This window comes from Camellia sinensis, chromosome 5 (assembly GCF_055761805.1).
Source record: "Camellia sinensis isolate YWXY chromosome 5, ASM5576180v1, whole genome shotgun sequence".
NCBI lineage: Eukaryota > Viridiplantae > Streptophyta > Magnoliopsida > Ericales > Theaceae > Camellia > Camellia sinensis.
This window is the reverse complement of record NC_138965.1, coordinates 44031363-44048163: the sequence shown is the minus strand read 5'-3', so window position 1 is coordinate 44048163 and position 16801 is coordinate 44031363. Positions and strand designations below refer to the sequence as shown.

The following is a 16801-nucleotide window of genomic DNA, read 5'->3' as shown; positions in this document are numbered from 1 at the left end:
ACCATCTCAATTTATTCTCTCTTAACTTATCTTCTATCGGTAATACTCTTACCCATTCTTGAATATACTCATTCCTAACTCTGTCTTTTCTGGTCTTGCCACACATAAGTATCCTCATCTTATTTACATGTTGTTTCTTAGTTGCCCAACATTCTGTCCCATACAATATCGCTAGTCTAATAGCCATTTTATAGAACTTTCCTGTTTAGTCTAATGAGTACTCGTTTATCGCACAGTATTCTAGACGCACTCCTCCACTTAAGCCATCCTGCCTTAATTCTATGGACCATTTCCGCTCCAATCTTTCCAGTCATTGTGATAATCGATCCTAAATAACGAAAATGTTCACTCTTAGGTAATTCTTGGTTATCAATCTTCACTTCTCCTCTACTTCTGTTGTGACTGTTACTAAAATTACTCTATATATACTCTGTCTTAGTTCTGCTTATCCTAAATCCTTTTAGTCTCATCCACTAACACGATATCATTTGCTAAAAGCATACACTATGGCACATCATCTTGAATTTTGCGCGTCAACTCATCTATAACTAAAGCGAAGAGATGTTTATCAAAAAAAAAAAAAAAAACACTAAAGCGAAAAGATAAGGGCTTAAGGTTGATCCTTGGTGTAACCCTACAATAATTGGAAATTCACTCGTCTCTCTAGGAGGCGATCTAATAGTGGTTACCACACCTTCATACATATCCCTAATCACATCATCTTGAATTTTGCGCGTCAACTCATCTATAACTAAAGCGAAGAGATGTTTATCAAAAAAAAAAAAAAAAACACTAAAGCGAAAAGATAAGGGCTTAAGGTTGATCCTTGGTGTAACCCTACAATAATTGGAAATTCACTCGTCTCTCTAGGAGGCGATCTAATAGTGGTTACCACACCTTCATACATATCCCTAATCACATCAATGTAAGCTTTTGTCACCCCTTTCTTCTCTAACACCCACCTGATTATATCCTGAGACACTCTATCATATGCTTTCTCAAGATCGATAAAAACCATATGAATTTCTCTTTTCTTTTCTCTGTACTTTTTTATTACTCTCCTTAAAAGATAGATCGCTTCCATTGTTGACCTACCAAGTATAAACCCAAATTGATTATCTGGCACCTTTGTTATATCCCGCAATCGACGTTCCATCACTCTCTCCCACATTTTCATTGTGTGACACATTAACTTGATTCCTCTATAATTGTTGTAATTCTGGACATCTCTTTTATTCTTATATATTGGCACTAAAATACTCTTCTTTGACATTTTCCTATTTAACAAAATCTTGCTAAATAACCTAGTCAACCAAACAATCCCTTCCTTACCTAAACATTTCCACTCTTCAATAGGTATATCATCGGGTCCTAAAGCCATATTCGATTTCATCTTCTTAAGTGCAAACTCTACTTCAAAGTCTTTAATCCTACGATAGAACCTATAGTCCTAGCTTTCCTTATTACTGCCTACTTTCTTCCCTTTTGACCTATCTCCATGTTCCTCATTTAACAATTTCTCAAAATAGTTCTTCCACCTCTCCTTAATCTCTACATCCTTCACTAACACCCTAAAGTTCTCACCCTTGATGTGCTTAATTTGATTAAAATCTCTTATTTTTCTCTCTCTTATCTTAACAAGTTTGTATATCATCTTCTCTCCCTCTTTACTATCTAGTCTAGTGTATAAGTCATCATAGGCTACAGTTGGAAAAGTTCGTAGGTTGAAGAAGGCTTTATATGGTTTGAAATAGTCTCCTCGAGCCTAATTTGGCAGATTTCTAAAAGCTATGTTAGAGTTTGGATATAAGCAAAGAAATGCAGATCCACCAAGTTTGTCAAACGCGATGCAAATAAGATAATAGTGCTTATTGTATATGTGGATGACATAGTTGTGACAGGTACTGATGAGGAGGAAGTGACACATCTCAAAATGCAGTTAGCCAAGGAATTTGAGATCAAAGACCTTGGATTGTTGAGGTACTTTCTTGGGATTGAAGTTGCCAGGTCTGAAAAAGGCATATTTATTCCTCAAAAGAAGTACATTCTAGATCTTCTTGAGGAAACTGGCTTTTTGGGTTGCAGACCAGTTGATTCACTGATTGAGACTAATTATTATATTTGCAGTGGCGTTGGTGATCTTGTGGAGAAGGAAAGGTCTAAGAGACTTGCGGGAAGACTTATATATCTATCCTATACTCGTCCAGATATTGCCTATGCGGTCAAGATAGTGAGTCAGTTTACCTGGAGAAGTAAGAAACTGAATGTGGTAGCAAGGTCTAGTGCAAAAGCAGAGTTTAGGGCTGGCACAAGGTGTGTGTGAACTCTTGTGGATCAAGTTGATGTTGAGTGATCTGGGAATTGATCAGACAGGCTTCATTCGACTATATTGTGAGAATGAGGTTGTTATCACTTCAGTTCAACATGACCGGACGAAACACGTTGAAATTAATTGTCATTTTATCAAGGAGAAACTTACTAGTGGCACTATATGCACTCCTTTTGTGAAGTTTGGTGAACAACTTGCGGATATTCTCACCAAAGGAGGTGGGAGTAAACCATTTCATGATGTTCTTAGTAATCTGGGCATGAGAGATATTTTGCACCAGCTTGAGGCGAAGTGTTTGCAAAATATCTTTGTTATTATTTGTTATTATTCTATTTAGCTGTCATTAGCTGTAGGTTTCCTTATTTGTGCCTTGAGGCTTCCATTGTAAGTTTCCTATTATTAATATAAAAGGAAATGACAACCTAATCATTTCCTAAGTTTGTGTTTCCCTTAAACAAACAGAACGTACCTTAGGAATACTTATGAAATGTCATGAGAGAATTGTGTTATGCTTATGACTTAATCATAGGCCATTATCTATTTTATGTTGAGAATATGAATAATTATGTTGCGCCTTTGTTTCTTGTAGCTATGGCTTATAAAGGCAGCGGTTGTTATGTTAATAATATGGCATCAGAACATGCAAAAGATTCCATGTTTGAATCTTTCAATTTACTTACTAATTGTAATATTTGTATTTGTGGCTTGCTTATGGTGGAGAGTTTGGTCACATGCGAGGGGGCATGTTGAAAATATAAGTAATTAAGTTACACCTCTCTCTAATAGCTAAAGCTTTTAGATGGTTGGTTGTTTACAATTTGACATTATATATGGCTATTCCCCTTACATAGTCTTGCTTAAGATAATCACTGAGGGTTCGTTTGGGATGTGGGTTGGCTTTTTGGCTATTTTTGCCTGGGGCTAAAAAGCCTCGTTTGGGATGAGTTTTTTGGCTTTTGTAAGAGAAAAAATGAAATGATTATGATTTGGATGTGACATTTTGTCTTATTGACTTTTTAGTCTATTTTGTTTTTTTATGGTTATTTTAGCCAAAAAGCCCCAAGCTTTTTCTTCTCAAACGAGCTCTAAGTGGCCTTGCCTGTAGTAGTTTTTAATGTTTATTGCATTTTTGGTCCAAGTCTGATTCTAGTGAGTTATTTTTTAACATAATTATCATAAGAAAGTATATGAGTGCAATTTTTTTTTTTTTTTTTGGTGACTGTGTTGGACTGTTGGTGCTGCTTTCTTTGAAAATGTCTCTCTCTCTGAATGTTTACTGAACATGATCTCCTTCAGAGGAAACTGGGGCCTCTGTTAATGTACATGCAGCCTCATGCTAATCACTGGGGTGTTCCTGCCACAATTCTCTGCATAGAGTAGACCCAAAGCTCCAGTGTTTATCTGTGATCAGAACTGTCCTTTTCACCAATTTAACTTGCAGTAAATCAAATGTGGACTCCAAGATATGAGGTGTTGTGACAAAGTTCTCCCTAGTCAGTGCAAAGAATGTTATTGTTGCATTTAATCGGTATCATCTACTTTTAATGGATTTTTAGGGCACGGAAAAATATTCCCAAATAATCTTTTAAGTGGTGGCATAATGCATCTATTTCTCGAACATGATAGCTTTTTTCCTACCTCCACAATTTGGTCTTGAAATTGTCACTCCTTACTCTAATGTTATACTTCTCGCCAGTAAATTCTTATTATTCTGGTACTACTTATCCCTAAGTTATACTTTAATTTAAATAATAATATGTAATCAGAAGTTAAATTCTTTGAATAGTTTAACATAAAAGGCAGCAGCTGTTTATCATTTCAACCATGATAGTTGTGGCTTAGAAGTTAAACTCTTTTGCAGGAAGAATGCGAAGATTTAAAACAAAAAGTGAAAGCTGGTCTACTTAAAAGGCCTACTATGGTAAGTTCCCTCGTACTTTGTTGTTTTGTTTTGTTCAGTTGTTCTTTACTTATCCACTGGAAAAGTTATACTTCTTTAATTATATCTATAAGGGAATCAGTTTCGTAAATATTGCATATTTCTATTGAATTGAATCTGATTGGAAGAACTGGTGTCTTCTTTTTCTGTATTTTTTTAACCATCTGAAAAACTCCTTTGGAAAGAAATGTAGTTTGCATTTGAATTTTCTGAGGATCGAGTCAAATAAAACATCAGAACTATTGTGTCTCTATAATATGATTGCTCTGACACTGAATGTCTCTTTTCCTTCTGGGATCCTTGTAATTCCTGTCAACTTTGATTGAACTGGAAAAGAAGGAATCCATGATGCATGCATGTTCCAACTTGCTCTGCTATTTTGCAAAATGTAGTGGTCATTGTTTTCAAATCACGAATGGTATTGTGAATTGTTTTGCAAAAATAGTGACTCATGAATCGTAAAATTCATTTTATTTAGCATAATATATAATTTTATATATGATATGCATATAATGTTTAAAATAGAATAAATACAATATGGCAAAATTGTATGCATGTATATACATATAAAATCATATACATCAATATAATTAATTGATCACATTTTATTATTATTATTTTTTGATTTTTGTGAAAACGATGCCATTCTATGCAAACAGAACTGGATCGCTTGAATCACAGTGAATTGCAATTGAATCGTAAGATTCACTCAATTAAGATTCAACTGCAAGAATCGAATCATTTTGCTTGAAAATTGTATCTAACCATATGAATTGAATAACAACCATGGTTGTGGTTAATTAGTTTGGTAAAACAATGCATGCTGCAGTTCTGTTCTATTCTCCCAGGAACTGCTCATTCTTCTTTGGATATTTTAGTTTGTGGGCTTCAACAGATTTAGGATGTATCTTCAGAATTTGAACCATCTCCTACTTTTTGACTACTCCATAACCTTTAGAAAATGCAGTGTGTGTTCCTGGAAATCGCACCTATTTGATGTTGTAAAAATCCAGCAAACTGTTGCAAGCAAGACTGATTAATTATTATCTTTCTCTAGCCCTAAGTCTGTGCAACTTGTGAATTGCCATTCCTCTACAATTCAGGTTTTCTTAAGCTGGGTCTTTCTCTACCCATCTACAGAACATTTTTACCTGTAGCAGATGAAGATTGATTTGTGCTCCTGCCACATGTCACATGGGCATTGGTTATATCTTTGTGCCTCAGTGGGATGACTTCTCATTGTAACCCAGCCTTTTGTGGTTGGCTTTATTAGTTGTTTATATGACTATTGAATATCGTTTTTTTTTTTGGGTTGAATTCTATTGAATATCGTTGCAACTGAAGCATACCCAATATCTGAATCCTGTAACTAGTAATTTCCCTCAAGAAGAAAGCAATCTGCAATCGTGTTTGTGTTTGATAAACCCATTTAGGAGGAAATAAGTAGCACTTTATGGTAAATTGTATACTAGCCTACATGGGAATATCCATCCTCAAATCATTCCATTCCATAAAACCCTAGGTACATACTGTAAGCATAAGTGGAACTCAAGAAAACATGAGCTTTGTTTATTTTATCAGTAAATTTAACATTTAAAAACATTATTTTTTCCCTTTCACCAAGTACTTTAAATTGTTTAATAAATTGTATCTTACAGTTAATGGCTTCACTTTGTCACAACATCAAACAATTAGAAATCAGTTTGTGTCTCAATCTACAATTATGCATACAAACTTTGCTGCTACTGTATGGATTTTAATATTCTCACCATCTCTGTTGCACATTAGTGTTATGTATTCTGATTATAAACTTTGATTAAAATATTTTATCTGACAGGTGGAGCTTGAACAGAAGGCCAAAACTCTGCATGAAGATATAACAAAGCATGTATGAATTTCCACTTCAGTATTGTTCACAAGTGCATTATGTCATCTATTTTCATGTCATCTATTCTGTGCTTCCATAGAAGAATCCGAGTGTTGTACTAGAATTTCTTCCATCAATCCTCAGAATGAACCATGTGAGTGGGAAAAACAAAAGACAAATAAAATGAAACGAAAGGCCAATATGCCCTTTGAACTTGTTGTGACAACTTCCAGCTTTCTGCTGTGTTAAAATCTGTTTCATAGGAGGCCTTGATTAGAGGTTCAAGATTTCGCTCTTTATATCGTACCAAATTATTTTATGTTTGTTAGATAGCTTGATATAGATTGTTGTTAGGAAATGGGCCCGACAATGTATATCAAGCTATCTAACAATTTTCATCCATGCTTGTGTTTATTTGTTAGTGTGTATGCATTGGAGAGAGTGTTTCCCATAAGGTCATACTTCTAGAATTTGTGTTATTATGTTTTTTGTTCTGATATTTATTGCAATGGGCCATCATAAACTGGTGGTTTTGTGCTTCCACTTGGCCAATGTATCCTACCATTCCTTTCGCTAATTAATTAGTGATAATCAAATTCTACCCTTAGGATGCCAAATTGTGTCATAAAATAGTAATCTTCTTGTTTTGTTATGCATAGCATTTGAAGTAGGTCCTATTGTTTTATCTCACTTAAATGTGCCTATTTGTCTTACCATTTATTTATGAATTGATATTAATATGATTACTGTCTTTGTTACATGGGTTCTTGAAAATAAATTTAATACCCATATTAGACACCGAACACTTAGACAAGGGTGTGGGATGTGTTTGATATTTTTCATGACACTTCTTAGATATTTGTATTTAATTCTATCATTAATGAATATATTGTTGTATAATTAGGCTATAAAATGAGTAAAATGTCTTTTTGATATTGTATGTTACATATAACACCATTTTATCTAACATAATACATTAAAAATATGATTATTTGTTTTTTTTGACCAAGTCAACGTACACTTAAAGTTAGGGTTTGATGCATCCAACCTCTAGATGCGTACCCACACTTGGCACAGGTACCCGAGTCCATGTAACATAGATTACTATAAATATATCATTTCTGTTATTTTATTATCATTCCATTGATAATGCAGACTATTTACTTGACTAAACTATCCTAGAATTTCAGTTAAGAACATCTGAATGCTACCTTGGTAGTTGTACTAAATATGATTTGAGGATATGAGTTGTGTTTTGAGTTTGAGTTTTGAAATTATGATTTGAGCGTAGAAAATTTGTTTGGTGAATGAGTTTTGAAAAGAGTTTTGAATTGAGTGGGGAATTTTTGATGTAACATATGATATTTGATACAAAAACTTACAACTCATAATCAAACACACAACTCAAAATTCTATTCAAAACTTATAAATTTTTTTTAAAATTTCCGATTTTTTTTTATTTAAAATATAAAAAATAACAGGTGCCAATTATAAAAATAAAAAAATAAATATTGCATTGTTCCGGTTAACTGGCCGGACATCTGGGAGGACGACCGGTTAGTCTAAATTTTCCCGCCTTGGAAAGAGTTTTCAAAAATGGATGTGGAATTAATTTTTGAAAACTGTAACCAAACACCACGTGAAAATCAAGTGGTAGAAATACATTTCAAAAACTCTTCCAAACAGAGCCTGTAATCTTTCTGTTTATATGTTATCTGTTGCTTTGCTATTATGTTTCTGCTTATTTTTTCTTTGTATTTGAACAATTTCAGTGGATTGCCAAAGAGCTGGCTTTATTACAAAACCTCATTGATCGAGCAAATGAGAAAGGATGGAGAGCTGAATATCCTTTTGTGATATAGTTTTGAAATGCAGAGTCACATAGTGAATTTGCTGAGAACCTATGATAGCTTGTCACACACATCACTAGATTAAGTGAATTACTATGAAGAATCTAAAACTATTCTTTCATAAATACCAACAACCAAAATCTTCATTTGATCAACAAAAGTAATATGCAGAAGCAAAAGAAGTTAAAATTGTTTGATTTGTGGACCGCAATATCCAATTTGAATTGTCCATCTAAAATACTTTCTTTGATTTATTATTTCAGACTTAAGATGTAAAAGGATATTTACTAATTGGATTTTGTTAACGTGTGCCCTTAGGGCACTTGTTATGATGATTAGAAAGATTGTACATTTTGTATGGAAGTGCGTGTAATAAAGAATGTACAATCTTTTTAAACCTTCTTAACATGTATCCTAATGGCACACGTTAACATGAACCTTATTAATAATTGTCATGGTCACTCACCACATTACTTTTGTTCATTTGCCTTTGGTGGGCATCCACACACAATAATGTAAATGCTCATACATGTATATATGTAAGTTCTTTAGTTTTTACAAGGTGACAACATTTGCTGTAAAAGGTTAATGTGACCCTTAACCTACATGGTGTTCTACGCTCTTTGAATACTTGGAGAGAAGACAGTTGCTTCAGAAACCATCAGAACAGTTACGATTGCTACAAAAGGTTCCCAGGGCGCTTGCAGATATATCAGATTTTGAACCTACGTTGCAAAAATCAATGCTCAAGGGGAGTTCGGAAACTCCTGGTGATAACAACGGTGGCAATGGAATTTCTTTAGGTATAATAGATGCTGGAGGTTGGTTAAGTTTCTACTATTATGCCTGCATTTCCATTAAAAATCTTTGGGATGTTCTGGAACAGATTTCTAAATCTAACTGTAATATTTAAATTTAGTTTTGATTTCAAGCCACTTCAAATTCCAAATTTCAGACAATGTAGTTTCGATTTTTCTTTTGTATAACTTTCATTGCTCAACAAAGTTTCTTGAAATCAAGAAATTATGTAATGAAATCAATCTGTAGAAGGATCAATGACAAGCCTAAAATACAAATTCTGATCTGAAATTGAAAGTTATATTTGGGAATTATATTTTCTTACCCTTACTGTGACTAACCCTAGGTAAGACTTGTATTTCTTAAAAATATGCAATATCTCCTCATCTTGTCATGGAAGTGGAGTATTACTTGTAATGTTCTATCATACACTAAGTTTTAACATTTTATTAAATGGAATTGTTCCATTTTATTATTCAAATTATTGAATGCATTTATATATATATATATATATATCTATTTAGGGGAAATGTAATATGACACTATTTCATAAAATCCTACTCCAACATGTAGCTTCCAAGTGAAACAAGATGGGATTCCTTGTATTGTATGAAAATCAATAGAACATTTCAAACGGCATGTGAAAATAGTGGTTTGAGAAAATAGGAAACATGGTGTTCTCTTCAGCAATCTCCAGTTCGTAGTTGTTAAATATAAAATTCTCTTTAGCAGTTAAATATTAACTATAGGAGTAGCCCTCTAGTCTTTGCATAGTTCAATAAGATTATATTTTGTTTCAAATTTTTGACAATTTATATAATGTATGCAGGTGATGGAGCTGTCACCAATGGAAACTCCTCTTTTGGAAATATTGGATCTAGTTCAGCTAATGATGGAAATGGAAATGGAAATGTGCAAGCAACACATGGGAATAATGCTGGATGCAATATACAAGGTTTAAATGATCTCTTATTTTCTTTGTTTGGGTTTATCGAGTGATATGTTTGAATATCAGAGGCAAAGGCTCCATTTTGGCCTCGTTTGGGAACAGGCTAATTTAGTAACTTTTTGGCTATTTGGCTAAAATATGAGCTAAAAAAAAACTAGTATGTTTGGGATGACTTTTTGGCTTTTTACGAAAATATGTGCAAAAAGTAGAGAGAAAAGAGAATCTTTAACTTTTTGGTATGGGTTGTTGGCTTTTTGGTTTTTTTAGTGACTTTTTGGCTTTTTGGCTAAACGGGACGATTCCCAAACGAGGCCAGTTAGTTGACATATTTGCCTTTTGAAATTGTATTCTTGTGTTGTGCACATATTCATCTTTAGTGATTACCTATTGCTATATAATTTTTTGTTTCTTATAGTTATAATCGATGAAATGATGAACCTTAGTTCAGTCTTGATCCCAATGATACGTTTTTTACAAGTTGCAATTTGACCATTGTGGCTATATTTGAATCACCCTTCCTATGTGGCAAGCTTTGTAGGCACCACGTCATCTCCATCACATGCCCATCTTCCTCCTCGTGGCAAGCCCTCAAGGGTGCCACTAGGGGCGTTCAAAAACCCGCCCGGCCTGACAAACCCGACCCAACCACTAACAGTTGATTTTGAACTTAAACTGGGTTAGTTGCAGATAGAGAATGTCAATTTTCACGGATTGGTTAGACTGCGGGTTTAATGCACGCAAACCCGTGTCACCTGAACCGACCGATCTAATCTATTTAGTACTCATCTGCATGTGTCTCATTTTTATTAGTGGTCCCATATGCACACTTATCTCTCTATTCATAGGGTTTTGCACAACTTTGACAGCCTTTCCCATTAACGAAGAGTCTCTCTCTCTCTCTCTCTCTCTCTTTATTAAAGTGCTCACTCTCTCTCTCCTCTTTTCATCTACCCATATTTCTCTCTATCAGTTAAAGCGACTGATCTCTCTCCTGTTTTCATCTACCCACCACAAAAGTCTCACTTTTCTACAACATTATTATTGTTTGTTTCACATCTTCCACCATCTCTCTCCCTAGGAAACCCCTTTCCTCTTCATCCCTTTCCTAACTCTTCGATCTCTATCCCCCAGAAACTTTAACGGTTGCAGCACAAATCGATGATGTTAATCGTTCGTAGTAGACAAGGGCATAGGCTATGGTGTTGATCCTTCTTCGTAGATAATGGTGTTGGTGTTGACCCATGGTGTCGGTGGTGTTTATCAATGGTGATAGCATTGAACACCAATGATTCTTCTCTCTCTCTCTCTCTCTCTCTCTCTCTCTCTCTCTCTCATTCCTCACACATTTTTTCTCTCAGATTTGTCTGGTACTTCTCTTTGAGTTGTAAATATGTTTGAATGTGGGAATTGGTTTGAACCAAAATCATAGTTTGAGTTGTGTATGACACTGACTGAACCGACCGCAAAACTGAATGGTTTCACGTGGTCGATTTCGAATAGCAAGTCGGTTAAGAATGGGTGACTATTTTTCCAACCCGATGTATTCGGTTTGCTGGCCGATTCAAGGGTAAACCCGACTCAAACCGACTCGTGAACACCCCTAGGTGCCATGACGTCTTATGAGCAGGTTGGAACACTTGTAATTTGAAATTTCAAGGTCTTGCCATGACATTTCAAATTTCAAATTACGTTGTGGGGATATATTTTCTGAGTACCAACACGTGGCAAGGTGACGCCGACGCGTCAGCCGAGGTGCCGCGTGTCTTGGTCGTTGTGCCGAGGTCATCTCGGCTAGGCCGAGGTTGCCTCCGAAGAAATCGGAATCCGAGATAAGCGGATAAGGGACAAGAGTCCTAGAATGAAGAGGGAACTCAACTTGGATATGGACAAGAGTCCTAGATTTGGAGAAGACTTTAGTTTGGGTAAAGATAAGACTCTTAGAGAGTTTATCCTAATCCTACTGGGAATCCCAGATTAGCAGTAATCCTAAGTCCATTAGGGACAGGCTCCTATTGGGACTAGGATTGTATTGGCTATAAAAGAGAGGCACCCCCATGGGTCTAAGGTATGCTTTTGATACTCAAGCTTGTGAGTTTAGTACTTGATTTATCTTTGAGAGATATACTAACTTGATCGTCGGAGTGCCCCCGGGTGGTCGAAACCACCGCGGGATTCTTATATTTTTGTTGCAGGTCAGTCAGGTGCCATTTATTCTGCCAGTGCTCTCCAGCTGGTTACTAAGCGGGCAGTGTGGTCGGAAAATCACCCACACAATTTGGCGTCGTCTGTGGGAAAGAAAGAAGAATAGATGGCCAATGACGGACAAAAGGATCAGATTAGAGACAACGCTCCTGCTGGGAGTGGGAGACCTATCGATCTCGACGTTGTAGGGGACGACCGCAACACAGAAACTCGTGACCAGAGTCACGGAGTGAAAGACGCCGGCCAGGAAGGTGACGCATCAAAGACAACAGATCGAAGCAGATACTACAACGAAGATGACCTCCAGGTATGGAAGGATAGATACCTGCGGAGGAACGAAGACCCTTCCAGAAGGGATGCAAAGACAGGGGGCATGAGCGCTCCCGAGGAGATAACATTCAAGTATAGAAGAGCTCAACCTGAGTGAGCAAATCCCGGATCCCGGATCCCAGAAGACATGATCTCGGCCTAGATGAGTAGGTCCGAGAAAAGAAGAGCTCAACCTGAGTGAGCAGATCCAAGATTCCAGAAGATAAGATCTCGGCGCCTGAGTCCGAGAAGAGAAGAGCACAATGAGCAGATCTCAGATCCCAGAAGATAAAAAGGAAACACACAAGATCAGACTAAAGTTGGCCAGAATTGAGAAGTATGCTGGGGCCGAGGAGGACATGCCAGGAACAAAGGCATCGGAACAAGAAAAGAGAAACGGCTCGCCAATGCGAGGCCGAAAATCAAACTCAGGTTGGAGCCAAGTAAGATCAATAGAGAAACCAAGACCGACAACCGCGGCTTGAATTAAACCTCGGCACCCTTCCAGAAGGGATGCAAAGACAGGGGGCATGAGCGCTCCCAAGGAGATAACATTCAAGTATAGAAGAGCTCAACCTGAGTGAGCAAATCCCGGATCCCGGATCCCAGAAGACATGATCTCGGCCTAGATGAGTAGGTCCGAGAAAAGAAGAGCTCAACCTGAGTGAGCAGATCCAAGATTCCAGAAGATAAGATCTCGGCACCTGAGTCCGAGAAGAGAAGAGCACAATGAGCAGATCTCAGATCCCAGAAGATAAAAAGGAAACACACAAGATCAGACTAAAGTTGGCCAGAATTGAGAAGTATGCTGGGGCCGAGGAGGACATGCCAGGAACAAAGGCATCGGAACAAGAAAAGAGAAACGGCTCGCCGATGCGAGGCCGAAAATCAAACTCAGGTTGGAGCCAAGTAAGATCAATAGAGAAACCAAGGCCGACAACCTCGGCTTGAATTAAACCTCGGCGACAAGGTCGAAGCTACATGTATGATGAGAACCCAAGTGGATTTTAAGTTCACACTGGGGGGGCAGAGAGAAGAAGAATGCGTTTACCACTTGTTGAAATTTGTAGCAATTTACAAGTTGGTTAAACCAATATGATGCTTAACCGAAGTTAAGCCGAGATGATACTTAACCGAAGTTAAGCCGAAATAATGCTTAACCGAAGTTAAGCCCAGATGATGTTTAACCGAAGTGAAACCGAGACGATGCTTAACCGAAGTTAAGCCGAGATGATGCTTAGTTGAAATTAAGCTGAGATGATTCCTTACCTTCACTTGTTGAAATTTGTAGCAATTTACAAGTTGAAGTTAAGCTGAGATGGTTCCTTACCTTCACTTGTTGAAATTTGTAGCAATTTACAAGTTGAAGTTAAGCTGAGATGGTTCCTTATCTTCACTTGTTGAAATTTGTAGCAATTTACAAGTTGAAGTTAAGCTAAGATGGTTCCTTACCTTCACTTGTTGAAATTTGTAGTAATTTACAAGTTGAAGTTAAGATGAGATGGTTTCTTATCTTCACTTGTTGAAATTTGTAGCAATTTACAAGTTGAAGTTAAGCCAAGATTACTGTTTCTCTTCACTTGTTTAAATTCGTAGCAATTTACGAGTTGAAGCAAAGCCGAGGTTATTGCTAAACACTTGTAGCAATCTACAGGTTGGTTAAACCAAAGAAGATGCTTAACACTTGTTGAAATTTGTAGCAATTTACAAGATAACGTTAAGCCGACATATGACCATGTGTTGAATTGCAGCAATTTACAGATTGAGGAAAAAGCTAAGTATGTTGTTTAAACACTTGTTGAAATTCGTAGCAATTTACAAATAGCTTATTGTTTAACACTTGTTATGTTAATCCTTGTTGATCCCTGTTACAGTATATGTTAATCCTTGCTAAACATTTGTAGCAATTTACAAGAAGGCTAGACCGAGATCACCGTTTAAACACTTGTTGAAACTTGAGAAAAAGTTTGCAAAGTTAACATTGAGTAGTATATGTTTCACACTTGTTAGAATTTATGAAAAGTTTGCAGGTCAGTATCTTGCCGAAGTAAAAGTTTTGTAGCTATTATACCCGAGGTATGTAACCCCGAGAAGATTGCACAAAGGAGGCAAAGTATGAAAGGCATACAAAATATTCTAAGTATAGAATCATGTAAGAGCAGTTAGAAGAAGATCAAAACAGAATTTGTCGTGATTGACACGTCTTCACCTTACAACATCATCTCGGGAAGGCCATGGTTGCATGCAATGGGGGCAGTTCCCTCAACGTTGCATCAACTATTGCGGTTCCCCACAGAACATGGGATTGAAGAAGTCAGAGGAGACCAACTGCAGGCAAAGAATTGCTCAATGGCAGCAATGAAAACTACCTGCAACATTCGGGAACCAGGGAAGGCAGAGATTGAAGACGAGGACATAGAGGTCCTAGATGATGTCGGCAAGGAGCCTGCCGAAAAGAGTGAAGAGACACTAAAGAAAATCCTCGTCCAGGAGGGCAACGAAGAGCGCTTCTTTCTTCTCGGCTCAGGCTTAGCCGAAGAAGAAGAAAGAGAATTGAAAACAAAACTACTCGGCATCAATGACAGGATATAGAAGACAGTTGGGAAGACTTCTCAGCAGTCTTCTCGGCCTCGAGCTCAGCATCGATCTCCCGAAGAGTTTGATCAAGGGTCTTCTCGGAGATTGGCACCTCGGAGTTTGAAGGCAAAGATTGAAAGCAAGAATCTGGAAAAAGACACAGAAAACAGAAACAAGAATGTAATTCGTAATTAAGAATGATGATGAAGCTATCAAGAAATCAAGACAAAAAGATTGCACAAGTGTGTCAAGCCAAGAACAGTGGTAGAAATCAACAGATGTGTGAACAGTGTGTATTCAAGAAGATGATTTGGAAATAACGGATAAAACAAGCAATGGTGATTAACAATGAAGCAGAGCTTCTTGGAAAGCAACAAGAAATAAAAACAGGAGGAACAGTGGTTTAACAGAAAGAGGGAAGCCGAAATGAGAATCACCGAAGTCTGACGACAATGACAGAATGACGTAAAGCTTCACCGGAGGAGAGAAACGAAGACAGTTGCAGAAGCTTGAAAGCTTGGAACAAATGACGGATTTAAGCAAAAGAGCTAGAAAGAGAAGAAGCCAAAGGATTAAATGAAAAAAGAGAAAAATAGTCAAGAAGACGACAAAGTTCAAGAATAAAGTCAAGTGCACAGGCACTAAGTAAGTATGTGAAGAACAAGAAAGTAATGACCCAGACACGATGCTAGCAACAGAAAGCGGATATGACAAGAACAGTGCCAGGCATTCAAACAATTCAAAACTTGAAGACAGACGAAAATAGAAGGCAACAGATGGCAAGTAAACAGATTCAGAAGAGTTATGAAAGATTGAGCTTAATAAAAAGTAAGAATTTATGAACCTACCAAATGAACGCCGATATGAAAATCGCCGGAGTCAAATAGATGACTGGAAATCGGGAACTCACCAGAGAGTGTGAGTGGAGCAGTTGCAAAGCTCTTGGAGTTTACGAATTAATGGAACCAGAACCTCGGCTAGGAGGTGCGATTTCAAGCAGCTTGGAAAGCAAGAAACTTGATTCTTGACACCAGTGGACAGTAAAGTCCAGGGAACTTTGAGGTCGGCGAGTTTGATCTCGGACAGAGGGGCACAGGTGAACGAACAATGTAGGTTCCATCACCTCAGAATGCCGAGGTAATAGAACCTAGGGGGCAGTTGTGGGGATATATTTTCTGAGTACCAACACGTGGCAAGGTGACGCCGACGCGTCAGCTGAGGTGCCACGTGTCGTGGTCGTTGTGCCGAGGTCATCTCGGCTAGGCTGAGGTTGCCTCCGAAGAAATCGGAATCCGAGATAAGCGGATAAGGGACAAGAGTCCTAGAATGAAGAGGGAACTCAACTTGGATATGGACAAGAGTCCTAGATTGGGAGAAGACTTCAGTTTGGGTAAAGATAAGACTCTTAGAGAGGTTATCCTAATCCTACTGGGAATCCCAGATTAGCAGTAATCCTAAGTTCATTAGGGCCAGGCTCCTATTGGGACTAGGATTGTATTGGCTATAAAAGAGAGGCACCCCCATGGGTCTAAGGTATGCTTTTGATACTCAAGCTTGTGAGTTTAGTACTTGATTTATCTTTGAGAGATATACTAACTTGATCGTCGGAGTGCCCCCGGGTGGTCGAAACCACCGCGGGATTCTTATATTTCTGTTGCAGGTCAGTCAGGTGCCATCTATTCTGCCAGTGCTCTCCAGCTGGTTACTAAGCGGGCAGTGTGGTCGGAAAATCACCCACAGTTTCACGTGGTCGATTTTGAATAGCAAGTCGGTTGAGAATGGGTGACTATTTTTCCAACCCGATGTATTCGGTTTGCTGGCCGATTCAAGGGTAAACCCGACTCAAACCGACCCGTGAACACCGCTAGGTGCCATGACGTCTTATGAGCAGGTTTTGTGCCCAGCCTAAATGGGAGTGCATCAACCACTAGGTATGGTAGCTTGGCCTACTAACGCGCTTGGTACCTTAGTCGCAAGCCAA

At 37.6% G+C, this 16801-nt stretch overlaps 1 protein-coding gene across 10 annotated transcripts in view; it reads left to right on the top strand.

Moving 5' to 3' along the window:
* Positions 1-16801, top strand: part of LOC114287269 (zinc finger CCCH domain-containing protein 19) — a 63747-nt gene that overhangs the window by 17319 nt on the left and 29627 nt on the right. For 5 of the 10 annotated variants that reach the window (XR_014329449.1, XM_082868733.1, XM_082868732.1 and 2 more), the window contains exons 8-12: positions 4191-4250; positions 6106-6156; positions 7908-7978; positions 8604-8806; positions 9613-9738. Coding sequence is in view for 8 of the 10 variants with exons in the window: in XM_082868733.1 (XP_082724859.1) it covers positions 4191-4250; positions 6106-6156; positions 7908-7978; positions 8604-8806; positions 9613-9738 (511 nt within the window). In the remaining 2 variants the exon portion in view is untranslated. The remainder of the gene's footprint in view (positions 1-4190; positions 4251-6105; positions 6157-7907; positions 7979-8603; positions 8807-9612; positions 9739-16801) is intronic. The other 5 variants (XR_014329450.1, XM_082868735.1, XM_082868734.1 and 2 more) reach the window with 1 other exon arrangement.